General features: G+C 48.8%; 1 protein-coding gene across 1 annotated transcript in view; it reads left to right on the plus strand.

The window, feature by feature from the left end:
• Positions 1–486: 486 nt before the first annotated feature.
• The window catches only part of TJP3 (tight junction protein 3), a 41,140-nt gene continuing 20,740 nt past the window's right edge, over positions 487–20,886 (plus strand). The window contains 10 exon segments of the mRNA XM_066574415.1: positions 487–620; positions 4,756–4,812; positions 9,138–9,262; positions 9,431–9,533; positions 12,069–12,630; positions 12,737–12,840; positions 12,956–13,124; positions 14,962–15,067; positions 15,158–15,219; positions 16,394–16,472. Coding sequence (XP_066430512.1) covers positions 603–620; positions 4,756–4,812; positions 9,138–9,262; positions 9,431–9,533; positions 12,069–12,630; positions 12,737–12,840; positions 12,956–13,124; positions 14,962–15,067; positions 15,158–15,219; positions 16,394–16,472 — 1,385 coding nt within the window. The 5' untranslated portion in view covers positions 487–602.

The raw sequence follows: 20,886 nt of genomic DNA on the forward strand, positions 1-20,886 counted from the left end.
TGTTGAGCGCAGCGTCTTACCTCTCACAATGATGGAAGCGCTAAACCCGCGGTCAGGCGCAGGAACCTGCGCCACAAGTGAGAGTAGGCAGTTCGCTGCGCTGGCCATCCTGCTGTTTTGCGTAGCGCCTGCATGCGAGCGGACGGACGGATCTGGCGGCCGGCACCAAGACATCTGCGCAAAAAACAGTTTATTCCTGAAATTCTTTATTTCCCCAAAACACAAGTTTTTTTTTTTGGAGGTGGTCTGAGCGCAGCCTGTGAGATGTCCCCAACTACCTCCGTCTGTTTGTGTGCTTCAACTGAAAGCTAGTGCTCCCTGTTATCAGCCACAGTAGGCAAACCGTAGAAACTATCGGAAGTAGGAGGGACCTCCCGGACGTGGGTTGTCGGGGCACACTGGTATCACCCCCTACAGGTGATCAGCTGCCGCCAGGTGTGTCCTCCCAGCAGGCCCCGCCCCCTCCCGTGTGCGCTGACCCCGCCTCCTCCGTCTCCGCCTTCCTGTGGGGGGAGGGCGCCATCTGGGTGTACAGGTAAGCCTGGAAGTGGCCTCCACGGCAACCAGCCCTTCCGTGCGCCCACCGGGACCCCGCGGGACGGATGGCGGTGAGGTTTGAAGTAAGTGAGCCGTCTGCTGCGCACATAACCTTCCGGGGATTAACAGGTTAACCTTGCGGGGGCGGGGCCACAGAACGTCACCGCGGATACAAACAACTTCTGGGGACACATTGTATCTGGTTACAATCCGTGTTATCGGGCGCTGCGAGAATGTCGGACTGACACTACCTGACACTGACCTCACAGGGCCCACCAGTCACAGCTCACCTCCTCCCCTCCCTGCACACTGACCACAGAGCCTGACACTACCTGATGTGTAGAAAGCTCTGCAGCCCTCACCTCACTGACCTCACAGGACCCACCAGTCACAGCCCACCTCCTCCCCTCCCTGCACACTGACCACAGAGCCTGACACTACTTGATGTGTGAAGAGCTCTGCAGCCCTCACCTCACTGACCTTACAGGACCCACCAGTCACAGCCCACCTCCTCCCCTCCCTACACACTGACCACAGAGCCTGACAATACCTGATGTGTGGAGAGAGCTCTGCAGCCCTCACCTCACTGACCTTACAAGACCCACCAGTCACAGCTCACCTCCTCCCCTCCCTGCACGCTGACCACAGAGCCTGACACTACCTGATGTGGAGAGCTCTGCAGCCGTCACCACACTGACCTCACAGGACCCACCAGTCACAGTTCACCTCCTCCCCTCCCTGCACAATGACCACAGAGCCTGATACTATCTGATGTGTAGAAAGCTCTGCAGCCCTCACCTCACAGGACCCACCAGTCACAATAGGTGATGTCACAGCTCACCTCCTCCCCTCCCCGCACACTGACCACAGAGCCTGATACTTCCTGATGTGTAGAGAATGCTCTGCAACAGTCCTCTCACAGGACCCACCATTCATAATAGGTAAGATCAAAGCTCACCTCCTCCCCTCCCTGCACACTGACCACAGAGCCTGATACTTCCTGATGTGTAGAGAATGCTCTGCAGCCATCATCTCACTAACCTCACAGGACCCACCAGTCACAATTGTCACAGCTCACCTCCTCCCCTCCCCGCACAATGACCACAGAGCCTGATAGTAGTCTGATACTTCCTGATGTGTAGAGAAAGCTCTGCAGCTGTCATCTCACTGACCTCACAGGATCCATCATTCACAATAGGTGATGTCACAGCTCACCTTCTCCCCTCCCTGCACACTGACCACAGAGCCTGAAACTTCCTGATGTGTAGAGAAAGCTCTGCAGCCGTCACCTCACTGACCGCACAGGACCCACCAGTCACAATAGGTGATGTCACAGCTCACCTCCTCCCCTCCCTGCACACTGACCACAGAGCCTGCTATCTCCTGATGTGTAGCGAAGGCTCTGCAGCAGTCATCTCACTGACCGCACAGGACCCACCAGTCACAATAGGTGATGTCACAGCTCACCTCCTCCCCTCCCTGCACACTGACCACAGAGCCTGCTATCTCCTGATGTGTAGCGAAAGCTCTGCAGCAGTCATCTCACTGACCGCACAGGACCCACCAGTCACAATAGGTGATGTCACAGCTCACCTCCTCCCCTCCCTGCACACTGACCACAGAGCCTGCTATCTCCTGATGTGTAGAGAAAGCTCTGCAGCAGTCATCTCACTGACCGCACAGGACCCACCAGTCACAATAGGTGATGTCACAGCTCACCTCCTCCCCTCCCTGCACACTGACCACAGAGCCTGCTATCTCCTGATGTGTAGAGAAAGCTCTGCAGCAGTCCTCTCACTGACCGCACAGGACCCACCAGTCACAATAGGTGATGTCACAGCTCACCTCCTCCCCTCCCTGCACACTGACCACAGAGCCTGCTATCTCCTGATGTGTAGAGAAAGCTCTGCAGCAGTCATCTCACTGACCGCACAGGACCCACCAGTCACAATAGGTGATGTCACAGCTCACCTCCTCCCCTCCCTGCACACTGACCACAGAGCCTGCTATCTCCTGATGTGTAGAGAAAGCTCTGCAGCAGTCCTCTCACTGACCTTTGGACGCATTGCAGAACATGCAGAGAACATTGTCCTTTTTAAGTCAATAGGTCTCCTACTGTCCGCTGTGTGAATGACCCATTAAGCTGCCGTAAAGCATATCTACTAAATGCTGTGACTTGTAGTTCAGGAAAGATGCCCCCCCCCCCCCCCCCCCCCCCCCACACACACACACACACACTCACGTACAGACAACAGAGGAAAACGCTCAGAAAATAAAAACGGTTTAGAAAAATGTTTCACTATCTGGTGTTAATACAAAAAATAGTCTCGTGCTCCAATCCCCCTCAGCATGTGGTTGGCGCGTGGGTCGTGCACCCCTCAGCATGTGGTTGGCGCGTGGGTCGTGCACCCCTCAGCATGTGGTTGGCGCGTGGGTCGTGCACCCCTCAGCATGTGGTTGGCGCGTGGGTCGTGCACCCCTCAGCATGTGGTTGGCGCGTGGGTCGTGCACCCCTCAGCATGTGGTTGGCGCGTTGGTCGTGCACCCCTTAGCATGTGGTTGGCGCGTGGGTCGTGCACCGCTTAGCATGTGGTTGGCGCGTGGGTCGTGCACCCCTTAGCATGTGGTTGGCGCGTGGGTCGTGCACCCCTCAGCATGTGGTTGGCGCGTGGGTCGTGCCCCCTTCAGCATGTGGTTGGCGCGTGGGTCGGGCCCCCCCAGCATGTGGTTGGCGCGTGGGTCGGGCCCCCCCAGCATGTGGTTGGCGCGTGGGTCGGGCCCCCCCAGCATGTGGTTGGCGCGTGGGTCGGGCCCCCCCAGCATGTGGTTGGCGCGTGGGTCGGGCCCCCCCCCCCCCCCCCGGCATGTGGTTGGCGCGCGGGTCGGGCCCCCCCCCCCCCCCCCCCCGGCATGTGGCTGGGGCGCGCGGGTCGGGCCCCCCCCCCCCCTCGGCATGTGGCTGGGGCGCGCGGGTCGGGCCCCCCCACCCCCACCCCCCTCGGCATGTGGCTGGGACGCGCGGGTAGGGCCCCCCCTCGGCATGTGGCTGGGGCGCGCGGGTCGGGCCCCCCCCCCCCCCCCCCTCGGCATGTGGCTGGGGCGCGCGGGTCGGGCCCCCCCTCGGCATGTGGCTGGGGTGCGGGTTGTGTCTCCTTGCCGACACCATCTGACCGCATCAGTTTAAACGCCTGGACGGGCGCTGACGTCACCGCTAAGGTTGGTGGCACTCGGTCAGTGCGTTTAGGCTGATTTCCTTACTGCTGGTTCGCGGTCTTCTCGCTCAGCGCTTCGTTTTTTCGTGATTGAACGCCAGCGATTACCAACCACGAACAAACAGGAACAAACAGGAACAAACAGGAAGGGATGTTGTTTTGCGCCTTTTACCCCGAACCGTTATCGCTCAAATGTGTCATTTGGACAAACTGTGAGCGCTAATCGCTGTTTGTAGACGGGACAATACGTATGTACGCCCAGCCGAGCACGCATGGGGAGAACAGGCGGCTGCCGGCGGCTTATCTCCTGTGGGGACAGGATCGGATGGGTGAAACCCAAGATGTCCAATCTCCTTCCCTTTACCATCTGCTGGTGAGGAGAGGCAGGACGCCCCCATGAATTATAATGCAGGAGCCGAGAGGGGGGGGGGGGGGGGACTGTGACCTCTGCAGATCAGGACGTCCTTCAAGGATGCAGGAAGTCCTGTAGGAGCCTCACGGGCCTCAACGTGGACCTCAAACTGATGCTTTTCATCCCCCCTAAACCACTAAGTGTCCTTTCAGATGAGTCGATTCCCGTCTGAACACGCGAGTGACGTCCCCGCCGGCTCCTTCGCTCTCACGGTTTAGACAGGCAGATGCATCGTTGGCTCGTTCAAGAATCGTCCGGTCCTTGTATAAGGGAATACAAGCGCTGTTTAAACCGAACGATTAGCGAACGCGCCAATGATGGCTTGTATACCTACAGACACTGGGCGAGAAGCACACATTTCTCGTTCGTCGTTGGCTCGTGATTAGACCGATTATTCACTTTCAGGCATTTGAAGGATAATTGTTCCATCTAAGCGCAGAATTCTTGGACAGGGAAGGCGAGCGCAATAACAGGAGAGCAGCTGGAAAACCCTGCCGTGCTCTGATACCCGGCACATGGCTGGGAAGGGGCGACTTTACTTCTATATGGTGCAACTTTCTTCCTTGATCTGAACTCTGATTCTCTTCTACCCAGGTGTCGGAGATGGAGGAGATGACAATATGGGAGCAGTATACCATCACACTGACCCGGGTGAGTGTCTTCTGTCCCTTGTACGGATGGATAGATAGATATACGCACACCTTTATTAGGAAATTATAGTACCAGTGTTTCTTGTGGAGCAATGCGCCACACAGCTCTGCTACATGCACATCGCGCGCACACACAGCTCTGCTACATGCACATCGCGCACACACACAGCTCTGCTACATACATTCCTCATCCCATACAATAAGGATGAAAGGCAGCACAGCAGAGCCCTGCACACACTGATCACACCTAGCTGGACAGTAACTGTGTGCTTACAGGACCTGTGATGACGTCACCGTCATGTGATCAGGGGCGGAGCAAGTGACTCATGCACGCACCAACAGACAGGTGATCATTAGTATTTTGACTTGAGAAAGAACCTGCAGACAATCATCACCTTCCACATGAATGTATTTGGAATATGGTCATTCTTATATTGGGTTGTAGACTCCTCCTCCGGCGTGCCGCACCGCGGGCGCTGGGCACATGTATCAGTCTGCGGTACTTGCATGTTCCCAGTAATATGACTTTTCTTCTTTTTAATGCGTGGAAAGACACATGTTTTGCAGTTTGTCTTTTTTTTTTTATAAACCAGGCTCTATTACCCTAAACAGTACAACATACAGTTGGCTTTCACCCCCTACACGAGCAGAATACGCTGCGTGCCGCCTGCGAGAGACACATGCGCAATGACATCACGTACTTCCTGCGTGCCACAAATCGCCATGCACGGTCTTGTGTGTGCGCCAAGATGGAGCATGCTGCGCCCTTTCTTGCACATCTATTTAAGTGTGAGTGGCAACATGGGATCCTTGTGGCAGATTGGTACAACGCATTACACACACCCACGCGTCTTATATACTGTCACCACGCTCGCCCGTTTGACCCACAATCACCAAATCATCTTTATTATTTTTTTTTTTTTTTTCATTGCATTCCAGGAACCAAAACTTTTTTTAAATATTTTGGCAAAGAAAGCAAAACTCTCCCCTGGTTGCTTCTTCTCAGTGTTTGTATGAATTGTATGCATGCAGGTGTATCCTCACGTCCTCCACCATTCGGTCCGGATGGTTACACCTGACTTGGTAGACGTAGTTTAACCCTTTCCAATCCACTGTCTGACGTCTGAAGACATTATGATTTAAGGCTGTACAGCTCTGATGTTGGAAGACGTCCGTCAGGGTTCTCTTACTGTATATTGCCAGTCTCTCTGCTGTCGGAGCCTATCCAACGTGTCACCTCATGCAGTACTGGCTTTAGCCAGCAGATAGCGCCGTTGTATAACAGCAGAAAAAGAGTAAGCCCCCTAGGAAAACCAGGATACAGATTGGATTGGAAAGGGTTAAGGGAATCCGGATGTAGCAGAGTAGATTTCAACCTGCTTTATTAAAGATGTGCTTATAGAACAGACAGCAGAGAACGCGTTTCGATTCTATCGAATCTTGTTCACCTCTAGATTTTTCGTCACCTCCTATTCATTTAAATATTAAAATCATATGTTCATTAACCCCTTCATTACTTAACAGACATCATTCTCATTTCCTCCCTTTAGAAACAAACCATGTCGCTTATTACAAATAACCATTCGGATTCTGCAATAACTTTACAAAAGAAATATAATTATCCATAAATCCAATACCAGAAGAGCTAACTTATTAATAGGGATGAGCGAGCACCATAATGCTCGGGTGCTCGTTATTCGAAACGAGTCTTTCTCTGTCTCAATTAGAGATGAGCGAACCTACTCGTTTAGGGCGGTTTGCATTCGACTACTCGGACAAAAAGATGTGGGGGGGCGGCGCAGTAGCTCCCCCCCCCCCCCCTTCTGCTCACCCCCAGCGCCCCCTGAATCTTTTCGTCCAAGTAGTCATTTACTCGGAAAAAGCGATGCTCGAGTGCAAAAACACCCGAACGGAGTACGCTCGCTCATCTCTAGTCTCAATACATTAACAAAATTAACAATAATTCATATTCTAACCGTATAACTATGACCTCATAATTAAAGAATCCTGATTGCCACATAGTAACAAATATTCTTCTGAGTTATTGTGCAAAAAACAAATGCCAGCTAACCCCATAACTGACTAGATGGATAGATGTGTAAGAGATCACATGTTACATCCCTGCCCTTCGGGCCCCTTGTTTCCTTGTTTCCAATGTCATTATCCCATAGCCCTCTCCCTTTAAAACTACCGAACGATCTGCATTCAATGTCCTTCTATTAGTAATTCTCTCAATACCAAAATAGATGAGACTCTCACTATCACCTGCATGTTCTTCTAGGAAATGTCTAGTCCCCCCTGAACGATTGACATTGTGACTATTGATATGCCTTATGTGTTCTGCTATGCGTGTTCTTTGCGGCCCGTATATACTGTATGTTGACCTATAGGTGACAATATAGACGCCATTGATTGAATTACAGATGATATATTCTTTGATGTTAAAATTCCTAGTTTTTAAGCTGTTAGTTGCCGGGATCGAGTCACCCGGTGAACGTTTTAAGTTCGTGGGTGGATCGATTGTTTCTAAAGAGTGGAAATGAGAATGTCTGAAGTCGGAGAAGAGAGCTGGAAGAAGACCAGATCCAGGGTTCTGCCATGTTTGTGTGTGAGAGGAGTACGTCAGTTGTGAAAGGCCAAAGAAGAAGTTTAGAAATGGCAACCAAGGCGGACGGGGAGATTGGGTGGTCTGTGGGGATGGTAATTATGGCACGGCGTTGGTCAGTAGAGCAAAGTGTGATGATTCTCAGTAAGCGAAACCAAGTCATCTTGTAGATATGAGACCTTTTAATGGATAATAAAAATACATGATGTTACAGCGAGCTTTCAGACCTCACAGGGTCCTTCCTCAGGCATAATGGAGCAGATCTAAATACTGATTGATTCATATAAAAAAATATACACCTGATCACTTTTGAGGGCACAAACATGGTGTGATTAACTTGCACTTGCAACGATTTCCAGTCCAGGATAAGAGGACACAGGCATGATGTGATTAATAGCTCTTAGATAAATACCAGAGAGGGATAACCGTAAATGCTTAGTCCAGTGATAAGGGATGTGAAAGTTTTATGGTCTCTTGACTGATGTTAAAGGGTCACCAGGCCAGCGTGTTATCTCTGCTGTAGGTTTCTCAGATCTCATAATCTCCACTGATGTAGAAACCCCCCTCCGAGATTCATTCCATTTCTGATAGTATCAAAGTTGTTTATAAACTTATATTCCCAAATTCTTCTGTGACGTTGGGACTTAAAATTGCCTTTCAGTATAATAACTTTCATTTCATGTATGTTGTGTCCGTGACTAGAAAAAATGTGGCACCACAGGTAATTCTGTCTTTCTATAATTGTGAGGCGATGAGATCTCATCCTCACTCTCAGTTTTTGTCCTGTTTCTCCAACATAAAGGCCCCAACAGGACATTCACTGCACATGATGAGATGTTCCTCTGTTGGGTTGGAGCAGATCCGGTTATATCTGATGGCCTGGCTATACAACTCCCAAACCTCCAAAACTCGTCCATGCTATTGAGTGTACTGACTGACCCTCTCGCTTCTGGACTTGCCATGTCACTGCGAGATTTGGCTGCTAAGATTAGGAGGACTGGCGTGCGTCTTGTAAGCCGGGAGAAGGTAGTGGGGTTGGGGGAGCCGTATTCGGCTTGGCACACACAGAAAATTGTGGCTACTGCGAACGATGTACTGATGTTAGTTCAGGACTTTGTGTGACTGGGTGGGTGGGCCACACGGCCCCGTCGGGACCCTTGGGGATGGAAATGTGGAATTTCCAAGATGCCTACTGTGATTACAAGAAATGCAGTCCATCAGGAGCTTACCAGTAAGGCAGATAGCCGGTCCTGGCCTGATTGTAAGGATGCATGGGTCTACAGACCCCCTGTCTTGCATTTGTACAACATGGACCAAATTAATGCAACTAGGTGTGAATAGCAACTTACAATGCAAAAATCACAAAGGGGCTACTATAGAGAGCTGGCGGATGGAGACAATGCCAATATCAATCAAACATGCCAATAAGAGATGGTGAAGGGAAGACAGATGGAGGACAATGAGGAATGCTGTATGCTGGGCCTTGTAGTGTCAAACATGCCTGTAGAAAGTGCTGAGATCAGGTGGTGGTGGAATAGATTCCAAGATGTTACTCTCCGGCGAACACTTAGAAGACATGCATTGCAGACGCTACTATAGTCTACACATTCATATTGGAGTGGTGCCTTGTCTACAGCAGTACTTCAGATACAAAATGATCAGAGGGAAAAAAGGAATTGGAAAGGTCTTCATGCCTCCTAAAATCCAGTGTCTGCCTACAGGACCCCCGTAGAGGATTTGGCATTGCTGTCTCTGGAGGCAGGGATCGACCGTCTAGAACCGATGGAGACAACGCGGTCATTGTGTCGGATGTTGTCCGCGGTGGGCCTGCCGACGGCAGATTACAGTAAGTGCGGCCTGATCATTCTTGTTGGTTTCTGTAGCACCAACATATTCTGTAGCAGTGTGCAGACGATGGGCTCGGGCCTCTGGGCTGTAGAGAGAATGGCTGAACGTATTGGCGCCAACACTTCCGTCTTGTACTTTTACTCTCATCCTATTCTATATTCTGCAGGACCAGAGATCGCATAGTGATGGTGAATGGTGTCTCTATGGAAAATGTCACTTCATCTTTTGCTATACACACGCTGAAATCCTGCGCCAAAACTGCCAATGTGGTAAGCTGACGTTTCGATTAGTATGTTTAGCCTGAAAATCATTGGCACCAGAATCGCACATTCGGCCTCCAGCGCAGATCCGGCATGAAAAAGTCCTACAATCAGGACTGTTCTATCTGGTAAAATACCGGACGGGCTGACTGGAACTGAACGGACCCCATTCTAGTCAGCGGGGTCTGGTCAGTTCCATCATAAGACGGGTCCGTCCTGCCAGGGGACTGAGGTTTCCTGCTCTCATAATGGAGCAGAAAACCTGAATCCTGAGCATAGATGTGACCCGGCCTTACCGAACTCCGCTTGGGGAATAAAGCTTTACTTATCTCACATAGGAGGGTGACAGTCTGTGGTCTCTAAACTGATGTTACCTGGCGGCTGCACGAAGATACTTGTACATGGAATGACTATCAATCTGGTGCTTTCATGGGGGAGCAGTAGTTGAGTGTAAACAGGCAGTTCATCTATGATTGCCTGCCTGTTCACTGCCTCCGTTCATTGGACAAGAAGTCACTTTGTTTCAGTGAGCTGTTGGGACCGGCTCCTACATGGGACAACTATCGCTGGAAATCACTCCTTAAAGCAATTTCTTTTTCTTTTTTTTTCCTTTGGCTGATCTAAGTGGCCCATGTAAAAGTACCTTACGCTGGAACAAACTCCTCAAAAGATTTGGTCTACGGCATCTCCAAATAGCGGTTCTTGTAGAGTGTTCCTGGTATGCAGTGATTAGCACCTACCAAAAGTGGCCAAAGTAGGACAACGGAGTCATGAGCAGCCCAAGCTCCTTGACGGGTGTAAGGAGATATACTGTGTGTTTTATATACACTAATTGTCAAAAAAATCCCATCACTAGAAGTTACATGTCAGACCAATATACAAATGATTAGAGTTGGTGTGATTAGATGAACGGTCTGGTCAACAGAGGCCCTAAGATCTGTTCCATCTTTGGCCTTTTACCTTGGCCTATAAAAGGCTCTCGGAGGCTCCTTGTGTGTAGTGACCCATATCACATCTTGTGTCCAAGCTAGAGGCTGTACAACAGGATACTAGAGCCTCCATGCCCACCTGTATCACATCTTGTATCCAAGCTAGAGGGGGTACAACAGGGTACTAGAGCCTCCATGCCCACCTGTATCACATGTTGTATCCAAACTAGAGACAGCCCAACAGGATACTAGAGCCTCCATGCCCCCTGTATCACATGTTGTATCCAAGCTAGTGGTGGTACAACAGGGTACTAGAGCCTCCATACCCTCCCATATCACATCTTGTATCCAAGCTAGTGGTGGTACAACAGGGTACTAGAGCCTCCATGCCCACCTGTATCACATCTTGTATCCAAGCTAGAGGCGGTACAACAGGGTACTAGAGCCTCCATGCCCAGCTGTATCACATCTTGTATCCAAGCTAGAGGCTGTACAATACGATACTAGAGCATCCATGCCCCCCGTATCACATCTTGTATCCAAACTAGAGACAGCCCAACAGGATACTAGAGCGTCCATGCCCACTTGTATCACATGTTATATCCAAGCTATAGGCGGTACAACAGGATACTAGAGCCTCCATGCCCACCTGGATCACATGTTGTATCCAAGCTAGAGGCGGTACAACAGGGTACTAGAGCCTCCATGCCTGTCCGTATCACATCTTGTATCCAAGCTAGAGGCGGTACAACAGGGTACTAGAGCCTCCATGCCCACCTGTATCACATCTTGTATCCAAGCTAGAGGCGGTACAACAGGGTACTAGAGCCTCCATGCCCACCTGTATCACATCTTGTATCCAAGCTAGAGGCGGTACAACAGGGTACTAGAGCCTCCATGTCCACACGTATCACATCTTGTATCCAAGCTAGAGGCGGTACAACAGGGTACTAGAGCCTCCATGGGGATTGGTTTTTAATAATGAGTGTAATTAGAACATTCATGCTCAATGTTACTTTATGTAATTATGCCAGTAAACTGGTCTAATTGCACTGATAAGTGTGCCCCTGAGTGTCTGATAAGAACTAGTATTGTAGAGGTTCTGCCCACAACCACTTCTACTTCAGATTTCATGGTAATTGGATTAATTCAATTGAAAACTCCAGATTTTTTTTCTTAATCTGCATGCGGTTTAGCCATTCCATGCAGAAGGACTGTTTGCGATGGTCAGCCACAAATGTGTGCATCACCCACTGACTCCTCTTAAAGCAACGACTATACATATACTGTGCTGCCTTCTTGGTCCCGCTGCTTTTGTGTATACGGTTGAGTCGTTGGTATCCTGATACTATATGAGCCAGAAGAACATTTGTTTCCAACGATCGTCTGTGGAATGTAAGGAGTTGGTGCTCCATAGAGCCTCCTCATTCTTCATCAGTGGTGGTATAACATGAGCTTTCACCCATCTCTTCTTCCCCTGACACATCGGGCCATCATCTTGATTGGATTTCCTTTTTTAAATAATAAACTCCTCATTAATCTGTTTAGCTAATGAGGGAAATTTAAGCTCTTATTTTTTATAACCTTTTTTCTTCTTTTTGTTTTCCTGCTGCAGACCGTAAAACGGCCAAGAAAGATTCAACTTCCAGTGACCAACCCTCTACCAACGTCTTCAGCACCCTCCCGAACTCCTCACACTCCAGAACACTACTCTGATACCAAAGATGACGGCCCACCGGATTCTCCAGTGCAGTGGAGAGAAAGATATGGAAGTTCCAGTAGAGAACCTCAAGATACAGCGCAGGGTTACGAAGGAGACTCTTCTAGTGGCCGGAGCTCTGGGGGATCTCGCACGCCATCTTCATACCATGCCAGACACCGCAGGACCAGGGGTGGGGGAAGTGAAATGGGAAATTATTCAAGGAGGAGGACTGGTAAAGAGAAATATGGTTCTGGCAGTGACACAAGGGCTTCCAGTAGAATGAAGGACGCTGGCAGTGGTTTGGAAGGTTCCGTAAGTGAGGCAGGAGACTACTCAAGGAGGGGATCCGGTAGTGAGGCCGGTGATGGGGACCACAATGGCCTAGAACTGGTATCTGGTTTCAAGCGTCTGCCCGCTCAAGATGTGCCATCCAAACCAGTTAAAACCGTACTGGTGAAGCGCATGGAGAATCAAGGTATGCGGTGGTGCCCAATGTTCATTCCTCGGATGTAGGCTTTATGTTAGAGCAATGGACCTGACTTCTGTCTCTGACGATTCTCTGTAATTGGTTGTTCCCATAGAATACGGTTTGAAGCTCGGTAGTCAGATCTTCATTAAACATATTGCAGAGACGGGTCTGGCGGCTCAGGAAGAATCCCTGCAGGAGGGCGACCTCATCCTCAAGGTTACTGACTCCTCACTTCCCCTTTTCATCCTCGGCTTCTCTCTCTCGCTGTAATCTGGATTATAAAGTTGCATTACTCTGTACAATAGCGTCTATATTCTGAATGAATTCACAGATAAACGGCGTGGCCAGCGAGAACATGTCTTTGGCGGACACACGCCGGCTTATCGAGAAGTCAAAGGGCAAACTTACGCTCACTGTGTTGAGGGATAATCGACAGTTCCTGGTCAACATTCCTGAAGTAAGGGACAGTGAAAGTGAGGACAGGAGCTCCGCTCCAGATGGTAAGGAACGGGGGGGAATCCTCCCATCGTGTAGAAGAGGAAACCCTACATACAGTCACATGTAAATGCCATGACACACAGGGAAGCATTGCTAATTTAGGAGTAGATGACATCCTGGTCCGTCAACAAGTGGCCACAGCGTTTCAGAATGTAAGTGGGTGAAGAGGGGTGTCGTCTCTCCTTAAGGAGAGCATCCAAAAAGTGTGTGGAGACACCTGGGGGGTGAGCGGGTCAGAGGGGCATCATCTCTCCACAAGGGGTGTGAGAAGACACCTAATAGGTGAGTTAGGAGACTCCTACGGCCATGCGCGCTCCTCCTGGGTAATTTATGTAAATAAGGAAGATGGGACAATGCCTCTGCAGCGCCACCTACTGGATGGCAGCAATCCTTCAAATTAATGTATGACTTTTTAACAAGTCTGTACAACAATGATTGGGAATAGGAAACCAAGCCAGAAAACCATGTAAGTGTCATGCTGCGGCTCTTGTCCGAGGACGGTATTGTTAGATACGTTGTCTGGTGGAGCAAAGTTGTGGTAGAAGCACATGTGCTTTAGAAAAAAAGTGGATTGACCACTAAAATCTGCTGCCACCTCAGGGTAGGCACGTGCGCGGCAGATGGCGCTGCAGTGCGATCTTCCTGCTGTGGACTTCGGCGCTCTGTGTTGAGAGGGATGAAATCCGTGGAGAAAATACACAGCAGAAACCGACATGCCGCGGACCTTAAAATCTGCATCGCAGGTCAATTGCATGCAAAGACAATCTGCACCGTGCGGATGAGATTCGTTCAGATTTCCTGCAGATGGCCGGAGCTGTAATCCGATGCAGAATGTCTGTGCGCAAATCTGCAGCAATTCTACTACTTGTGCAATTAACTTTGATGGCAACAAATAATGCTGGGTCAGGTGGGCTATTACCCCAAACTGCGCAAAGACATACTTGGTCATTTAGTCGGGAGCCCTTATCCTAGTTTGGGCAATTTTTAAAAATATGTATAATTTCCCCCCCCCCCCCCCCCCCCCCATTTTTCTAAAGGCCATAATTTATCCAAACTGCACATTTTAATACATATAGCCGTACTTTTTCTTCTAGGTTTTGCAGGCTGATCATGATATGTTGCCCATTAATGGCGCAGCATATTGTCTTCCCAGATTGAACTACGTGCAGGTTGGCTGCTTAAATGAAGCCTACGGCGCACGTTATGCCTTCCCTCTGGCCAGTAGTTTCCTTCTTTTGCAGTGGACGTTGTGTAAATAGTTGGGCAGTTGGAAATCTGACCGCTTTATTCCTGATTGATCGGCCTCCGTCACTTCCGTAGTATCACATGACTGTAATCCGGCCCACCGTGAAGCGGCGGTACTCTTTCAGATGCCCAGAGACTGATCTCTAGTCTGTTGCAGGATTCAGAGACTTGTGACACAACAGAAGGAACAGATCGGAAGCCGATCGTTTGGGAATAAAGTGATTTGTAAAATGTTTACCAGCAAAACCTACTAACAATGGCCACCGCAAATGGAGGAGGCGCTCAGCGTGTTCCCCGCCGTCCTGCTCTAACTAGTAACGCCGCTGGCTGTTCAGTGATGTGCGTCTTAGAATGTCCTTTCATGTGGGACTGACCGTCTTGGGATCTTCTCTGGAACAAGCAGGTTGATCTTAGTTGCCATGCAGCTTTTCTCTGGAGAGGGTTTGGTTGGCGTTGGGTTGTAGTTACCGACATATGGAGCCTCTCGGATCCGTAGAGAACGGGAAATGTAACGTAGTACAGAGATATTAGGCCTCGGTCAGACTTGTGTACATGATCAGGATTTTATATTTATGCTTTCTCTTTCCATGCCAGATATTTCGGACCTGAGTTCGGATCCGTCCCCACCGCCTTCTGAGCCGCCTCCACCCCCTCCAGGGCCGACCCACAGGAGCTCCTCTGAGAGTATAGAGGACCCCGTGTAAGGGCCATTATTAGAGGGAGCCTTTAAGACTTCACGACACACAACTTCTTGTTTGATTTGCAAGTATCTGCCTCTTGTGTTTTTTAGGAGGAGTCATCCGTTCAACGGAGCCCCAAGCCCACAGATGGAGAAAGTAGAACTTGATAATGGTGAGGCCGTGCCGTCTTTATAGTCTCTGGCGTTTCCATAACTCCCATTGAAGTGAAGAGGTGTTGTGGAAAGAGTGTAGCACAGCAGACTACACCGCCCTGACCTCTCACAGGCAGCGTCACGGCTCGCTGCGCTGTCTGTTACTACCATTCATTATTACTATGCTGGTTACGTAAGCCCTGCAGCCTTGGTGTGGTCAGGTAGCCCCCTTCCAGAGATGGGTGCAGGTCCCACCCCACAGACCTGTACCTATCAGACATGCACGGGTTTCCTGTTGTTGAGAATATCCCTTTAAATTTTCATGAACGGGGGGATTTTGGATCTTTTGTGCCCAGAGCAAAGTTATGTTTTAAAGAGGTTCTTCAGGATTTAACTCTTGCTGACCAATCCTCAGGATAGGTCCTCAATGTTCGGTAGGCTGAGGTCCTCCACTTAGGATCCCCACCGATTAGTTGTTCCCCAAACCTGCTGTCAGTGTGGCCCGAGCTGGAGGCCCACGGCGCTCTCCACATAGCAGCGTCTCCAGGTTGGTAATGTAGACACAATTCCCACGGGTCATCCATAGGCCAGTCCCTGGAAAACCTTTTTATGGTAGTTTGTTCAATTAATGCTTACCCCCCGTAGAGTAATCTTCTCTCTCGCTGCACAACAATATCCAGCTGCTGATACAAGCCGGTTCAGTGGTCCCACGGCTGTACTTATAACCATTATAAGGGTTGACCATCTTTCATGGGCTCTGGGTGTTCGGCCAAACGGCCCGTATTAGGATCCACCAATCCTCCACTGGCCAACAATGTAATTCAACATGCAAAAACATTACAGTGCAGAATTTCGATATTTTGATATTCTTCTAAAACCAATGAGGGTCTGGGCCTCCAATCTTTACGTTCTTCCAGCAGCTTTCAGCTCCTACAGCCTCACTTTCTTTCCCTCGGTGGAGATTGTCTGAACACTATTCGTAAAGGCTTGAAAGATCCCCCTAGTGATGCCGTGAGATACTAAAGGGAACACTTACTTTTTACCATGTCACATGCCTATGTAAAGTGATGGTCTCCCCCCCAGACGACCCTCCTCCTCCGAGGGCTGGCAGATCTCCGCCGTGGCGTGACCTGCTTTAACAGCACCGTATATAGTTATTCTGAATTTACCTAATTTTGTTTTATTTCTAACCAGTGAAAAGTGAACCTCCATTGGATACTGAATACAGGGAAGATGGTAACCCACCTGCGGGCAGAGATGAACTACGACTGGGGTATCCCATATTCTTATTTTTTTTCATACTAAATGTCTTGGTTAAATAGTACTAAATGTATTTTGGTTTTCTGATGGCATTTTTTGACTTGACTCCTTTTCAGTCCTGCTTCCTTGTCTCTATCTTATCACATACAGAGAGGCCGTTGCATGTAAGACATTGTAGAGCAGTACTGAGCAGTGTGAATGTAATTGTAGTAGCTGTGGTATTGCTAAGGCCCCCTGCAGACTGCAGAGACGGATTCAAGCAGTGGTGTCCGTGTGGACCTGGTCTGTCGCTGGGTAATCTGTACTTCAGATGGATCCGTAGGGCATGTGCAAGACAGATTTTTTCTTTTTCTTTTCGACCTATCCGCAATGTCCATTGCAGATGGCTTCCATTGACCTCAATGGAAGCCACCCGCGTGGATTCCGCAGAAAAATAAAGTATGCTGCAATTTTTCCTCCGCTTGCGGAAACCACTATTGATTTCTGTAAGTGTGGCAGAAGAATCGATTTCCCATTAGCATGCTATGGGCGCTATTTATGGCGGAAAAATAAAAATCAGCCCAAAATCCTCCACATTAGTGTTGCCTCATCCAGGACGACCCTGTACTATAAAATATTACATTATTCACCCTGCGTGTGCCAGAACACCTGAAACAGGAATACAAAGAATCAAGTCTTGTATACTATAACCTGCAGCACTGAACACCGGCCCCCCCAGACAGCCCAGTCAGACGCTCGGCTCCTGGAACCTGCCGACGCAGAAAGGAGTAGGAACTTTTTTTTTTTTTTTTGCAAAAGTAGTAAAACCTAATAAAACCTCTACAGACTTGGTGCTGCCGTAATGAAGGGTCATAATTACTGTAAATTAGGAAGGGACTTCAGTATCTTATATGAAGAATAACATTGGCTTCTATAAAAATTAGAACTCCTCCTGCAAAATACATCCAGCTACACAGATGGAAAACCTAAAACCTCAGGGCCGCGGGAACACAAGAGGGGACATGAGGTACTGCTGCTTAAGGCCGAAATCTGTTATGTCACTAACCAGTTACAACATGGACTTAACCCTTTCCAATCCACTGTCTGAAGACATTCTGATTGAAGGCTGCACAGCTCTGATGTCGGAAGACGTCCGGCAGGGTATTCTTACTGTATATTACCGGCCACTCTGTTGTCGGGGGCCTCTCCAGCATGTCCCATACCGCAGTACTGGCTCTAGCCAGCAGATGGCGCCATTGTATAATGGCAGAAAGAGAAAGCCCCCTAGGAAACCCTGAATCCAAAATTGGATTGCAAAGGGTTAAGGCGACCGTTCTGCATAAAGTACATTCACATGAGGCATAAAGTCAAAATCTAGATTTAAAAAAACTTTTTTGGAAGGTTTTCCAATTCTTTTTTTTAAATTCGTTTTATTTATTAATGATAAGCAGTCTGCGAGACACATAATAGAAAAGATTTGTACAATACATATAAACGTAAATAGAAACATATTCGTGGTTTCAAAGGTTAACATCGAAGTTGCTACTGTGTCTACCAAACTATCCGTCTGTAACTTTATTAACAATAAACATTTTCTAACTTTTATTAACCGTAAGCTGAGTTTTGCTCTTCCTTATTTGGGTCTTAGTGGTTACAGGTCCTCCAGGCACTTGCCAATGGGGGGGGGGGGGGGGGGGGGGGGGGGGGGGGGGGAGGGGATTAACGTGTATTGGGTTTAAATTTCAGTTGGTACTCAGGGTAGAGTAAGAGTTTAACCAGGCTCCCCATACTTTTTGGAATTTAGCCGGGCATCCTCTGTGTTGGTAAATGATTTTTTCATACGAGGTTACAGTGTTTACATTTTGAATCCAATGTAGGATCGAAGGGGGTTCTGTTGCCATCCATTTCATAGCTATTTCTTTGCGGGCCAGGAATAGTGTCTTCTGTAGGAAGACCCGAGTATGGAATGGCCACTCCTCCTCCTCCAGTAAACCGAACAGCGCCACCTTAGGGTCTAATTCAATGGATAATGGGGGTTGTAACAGTGAGTTTACAAGATTTATTACTTCTGCCCAGAACTCCCCAACATGCCGACACCTCCAGATTAAGTGCCAGAAGTCCGCCCTTGGTTGGCTACATCTCTGGCATGAATCCGAGGTCGTATTGCGCATTTTGTGTAGTCGATTGGGAGTGAGGTAGGCTTGATGTATAATGTATAGCTGGGTTAGCTTGTTATTTACGGCTGGTGATACTGACAGGTGGGATTCAGAAATATCCTGCCATTCCTCAGGTGTAAGGGAAGTAATGGCACGTTTCCATTTATCATATGCTGGGGGGGGGTTAGGATTTATTTTGGCTGAGAGGAGGTGTGTGTATAGAGCTGATATTAGGCCTTTGGGTCCTTGGGATTTGAGAATTCCTATTGTGGGGAATTTGGATATGCGGGCCGAAGGGGGGGGAAATTGGGAGTTTAGTGCATGTCTTAACTGAAAGAATCTGAACAGTTGGAGGCGTGGGGCCTGTAGTCTATCTCGCAGTTGTGTAAAAGTGGGGAGGATTCCGTCTATATATATATCTTTTATTGCTTGTACTCCTTGGGCGATCCAGTATTGTGGGTCTGGGACGGTCTGTAGTGCGGTAAGACCAGGATTGTTCCAGAGAGGGAGCTCTGGTATTACACCCTGGTAGCTCTGGAGAGTCTTTGTTTCTTTCCAAACGCTAAGAGCCAGTTTATGGAGTGGGATTAGTTCGGTGGCTTTGGTGCATTCTGGAAATTCCAAAAAGTTCAGGAGATTTTGTCCTGTTACTTGTTTAGCTAGTTGTTTGTCTGCTATGGGTAGTTCTTTTCCTAAGACCCAGGCTCTGATGTTTCGCAGTTGGCCTGCTAGGTAATAAAGCCGGAGGTCCGGTAGGGCCATTCCGGCTTGCTCTTTGGGTCTTTGTAGGATTGATAGACTCAGCTTAGAGCGGGAGGAATTCCAGATAAATGTTATCATTAGGGAATTTAGGGACTTAAAGAGGCGCTTGGGGACATTCACTGGCATGTGTTGTAGTATGTATAGGCATTTGGGTTGGACGACCATTTTGATGAGATTTATGCGTCCGGCTACGGATAGTGGTAGTTTAGCCCATCGCTTCAGTTTGTGTTTTATATTTTCTAAGAGTGGGTTTATGTTATCTGCTATTGCATTATTATGGTCGTGTGACATGATCATTCCCAGATATTTGAATGTTGAGACTGGTTTTAGTCCGTATCTTGCGACGCAGGGGTCGTTTTTTGGGTTGGCCTCTGTATAGAGGATTGTTGACTTGGACCAATTAACATGTAGTCCGGAAAAGTGGGAGAATCTGTCTATGTGTGTCATGGCTTGGGCAAAGGAGTCTGATGGGTTCGATAGGAATAGGATTGTATCATCTGCGTATAGTCCCAGTTTGCTTTCGAGGTCTGACCATTTAATGCCGGTTACACTAGGGGCACTTCTTAGTCGGATCGCCAGTGCTTCTATGGCTATGGCGAACAGGGCCGGGGATAGGGGGCATCCCTGCCGGGTACCTCTTGCCAGATGGAAATCCGTCGAAGGAACGCCATTGACGACCACATTTGCAGTCGGGGATTTGTATATGGTTTTAACCCATTGTTGAAACTTGGGTCCGAATCCGAAACGGATCAAACAGGCCTCCAGAAAGGTCCATTCCACAGAGTCAAAGGCTTTTGCCATGTCGAGTGAGACCAGAGCCCAGGGCATATTGTATTGTTTGCCTAACTGGATAGCTGTTTGGACTCTGCGGATGTTAATGGTTGTAGACTTCCCGGGCATGAAGCCCGTTTGGTCGGGGTGTATTATGGATAGGATCACCTGGTTCAGTCTAGTGGCCAGAATTTTCGTTAGGATTTTGTAATCCACATTCACCAGTGATATGGGTCGATAAGATCCACAATCTGTGGGATCTTTCCCAGGTTTCAGGATGACTACTATGGATGCTTTATAGAATGAGGCTGGGAGTGTTTTGTCTAGTTGCGCTTGAGTTAGTACCTCAAGAAGCTGTGGGCCTAGTTGCTCGTGGTATTTGCGATATAGCTCTATGGGAAGACCATCAGGTCCTGGTGATTTGTTAAGGGCCATATCTTGGGTTATTAGCTGGATCTCTTCCAGAGTAAAGGGGGCTTCCAGGAGATTGACCTGCTCTTCAGAGAGGGTAGGGAAGTCTAGATCATTCAGATAAGCCAATACATCTGTTACCGTATTATTAGAGGTGGAGGTGTATAAGTGAGCATAGAATTCTTTAAAGCAATTGGTGATAGATAAGGCGTCAGTGAACTCTGTTCCTTGCTGGTTTTTTATCTTAAGGATCGTGTTTGTTTGGTTTTCCCGCTTGATGAGGTTAGCGAGTAGGTGGCTGGATTGGTTCCCTAACTCAAAGTAATGTTGTTTGGAGAAAAAAAGTTG

The sequence above is a fragment of the Eleutherodactylus coqui genome, chromosome 7 (genome assembly GCF_035609145.1).
Source record: "Eleutherodactylus coqui strain aEleCoq1 chromosome 7, aEleCoq1.hap1, whole genome shotgun sequence".
NCBI lineage: Eukaryota > Metazoa > Chordata > Amphibia > Anura > Eleutherodactylidae > Eleutherodactylus > Eleutherodactylus coqui.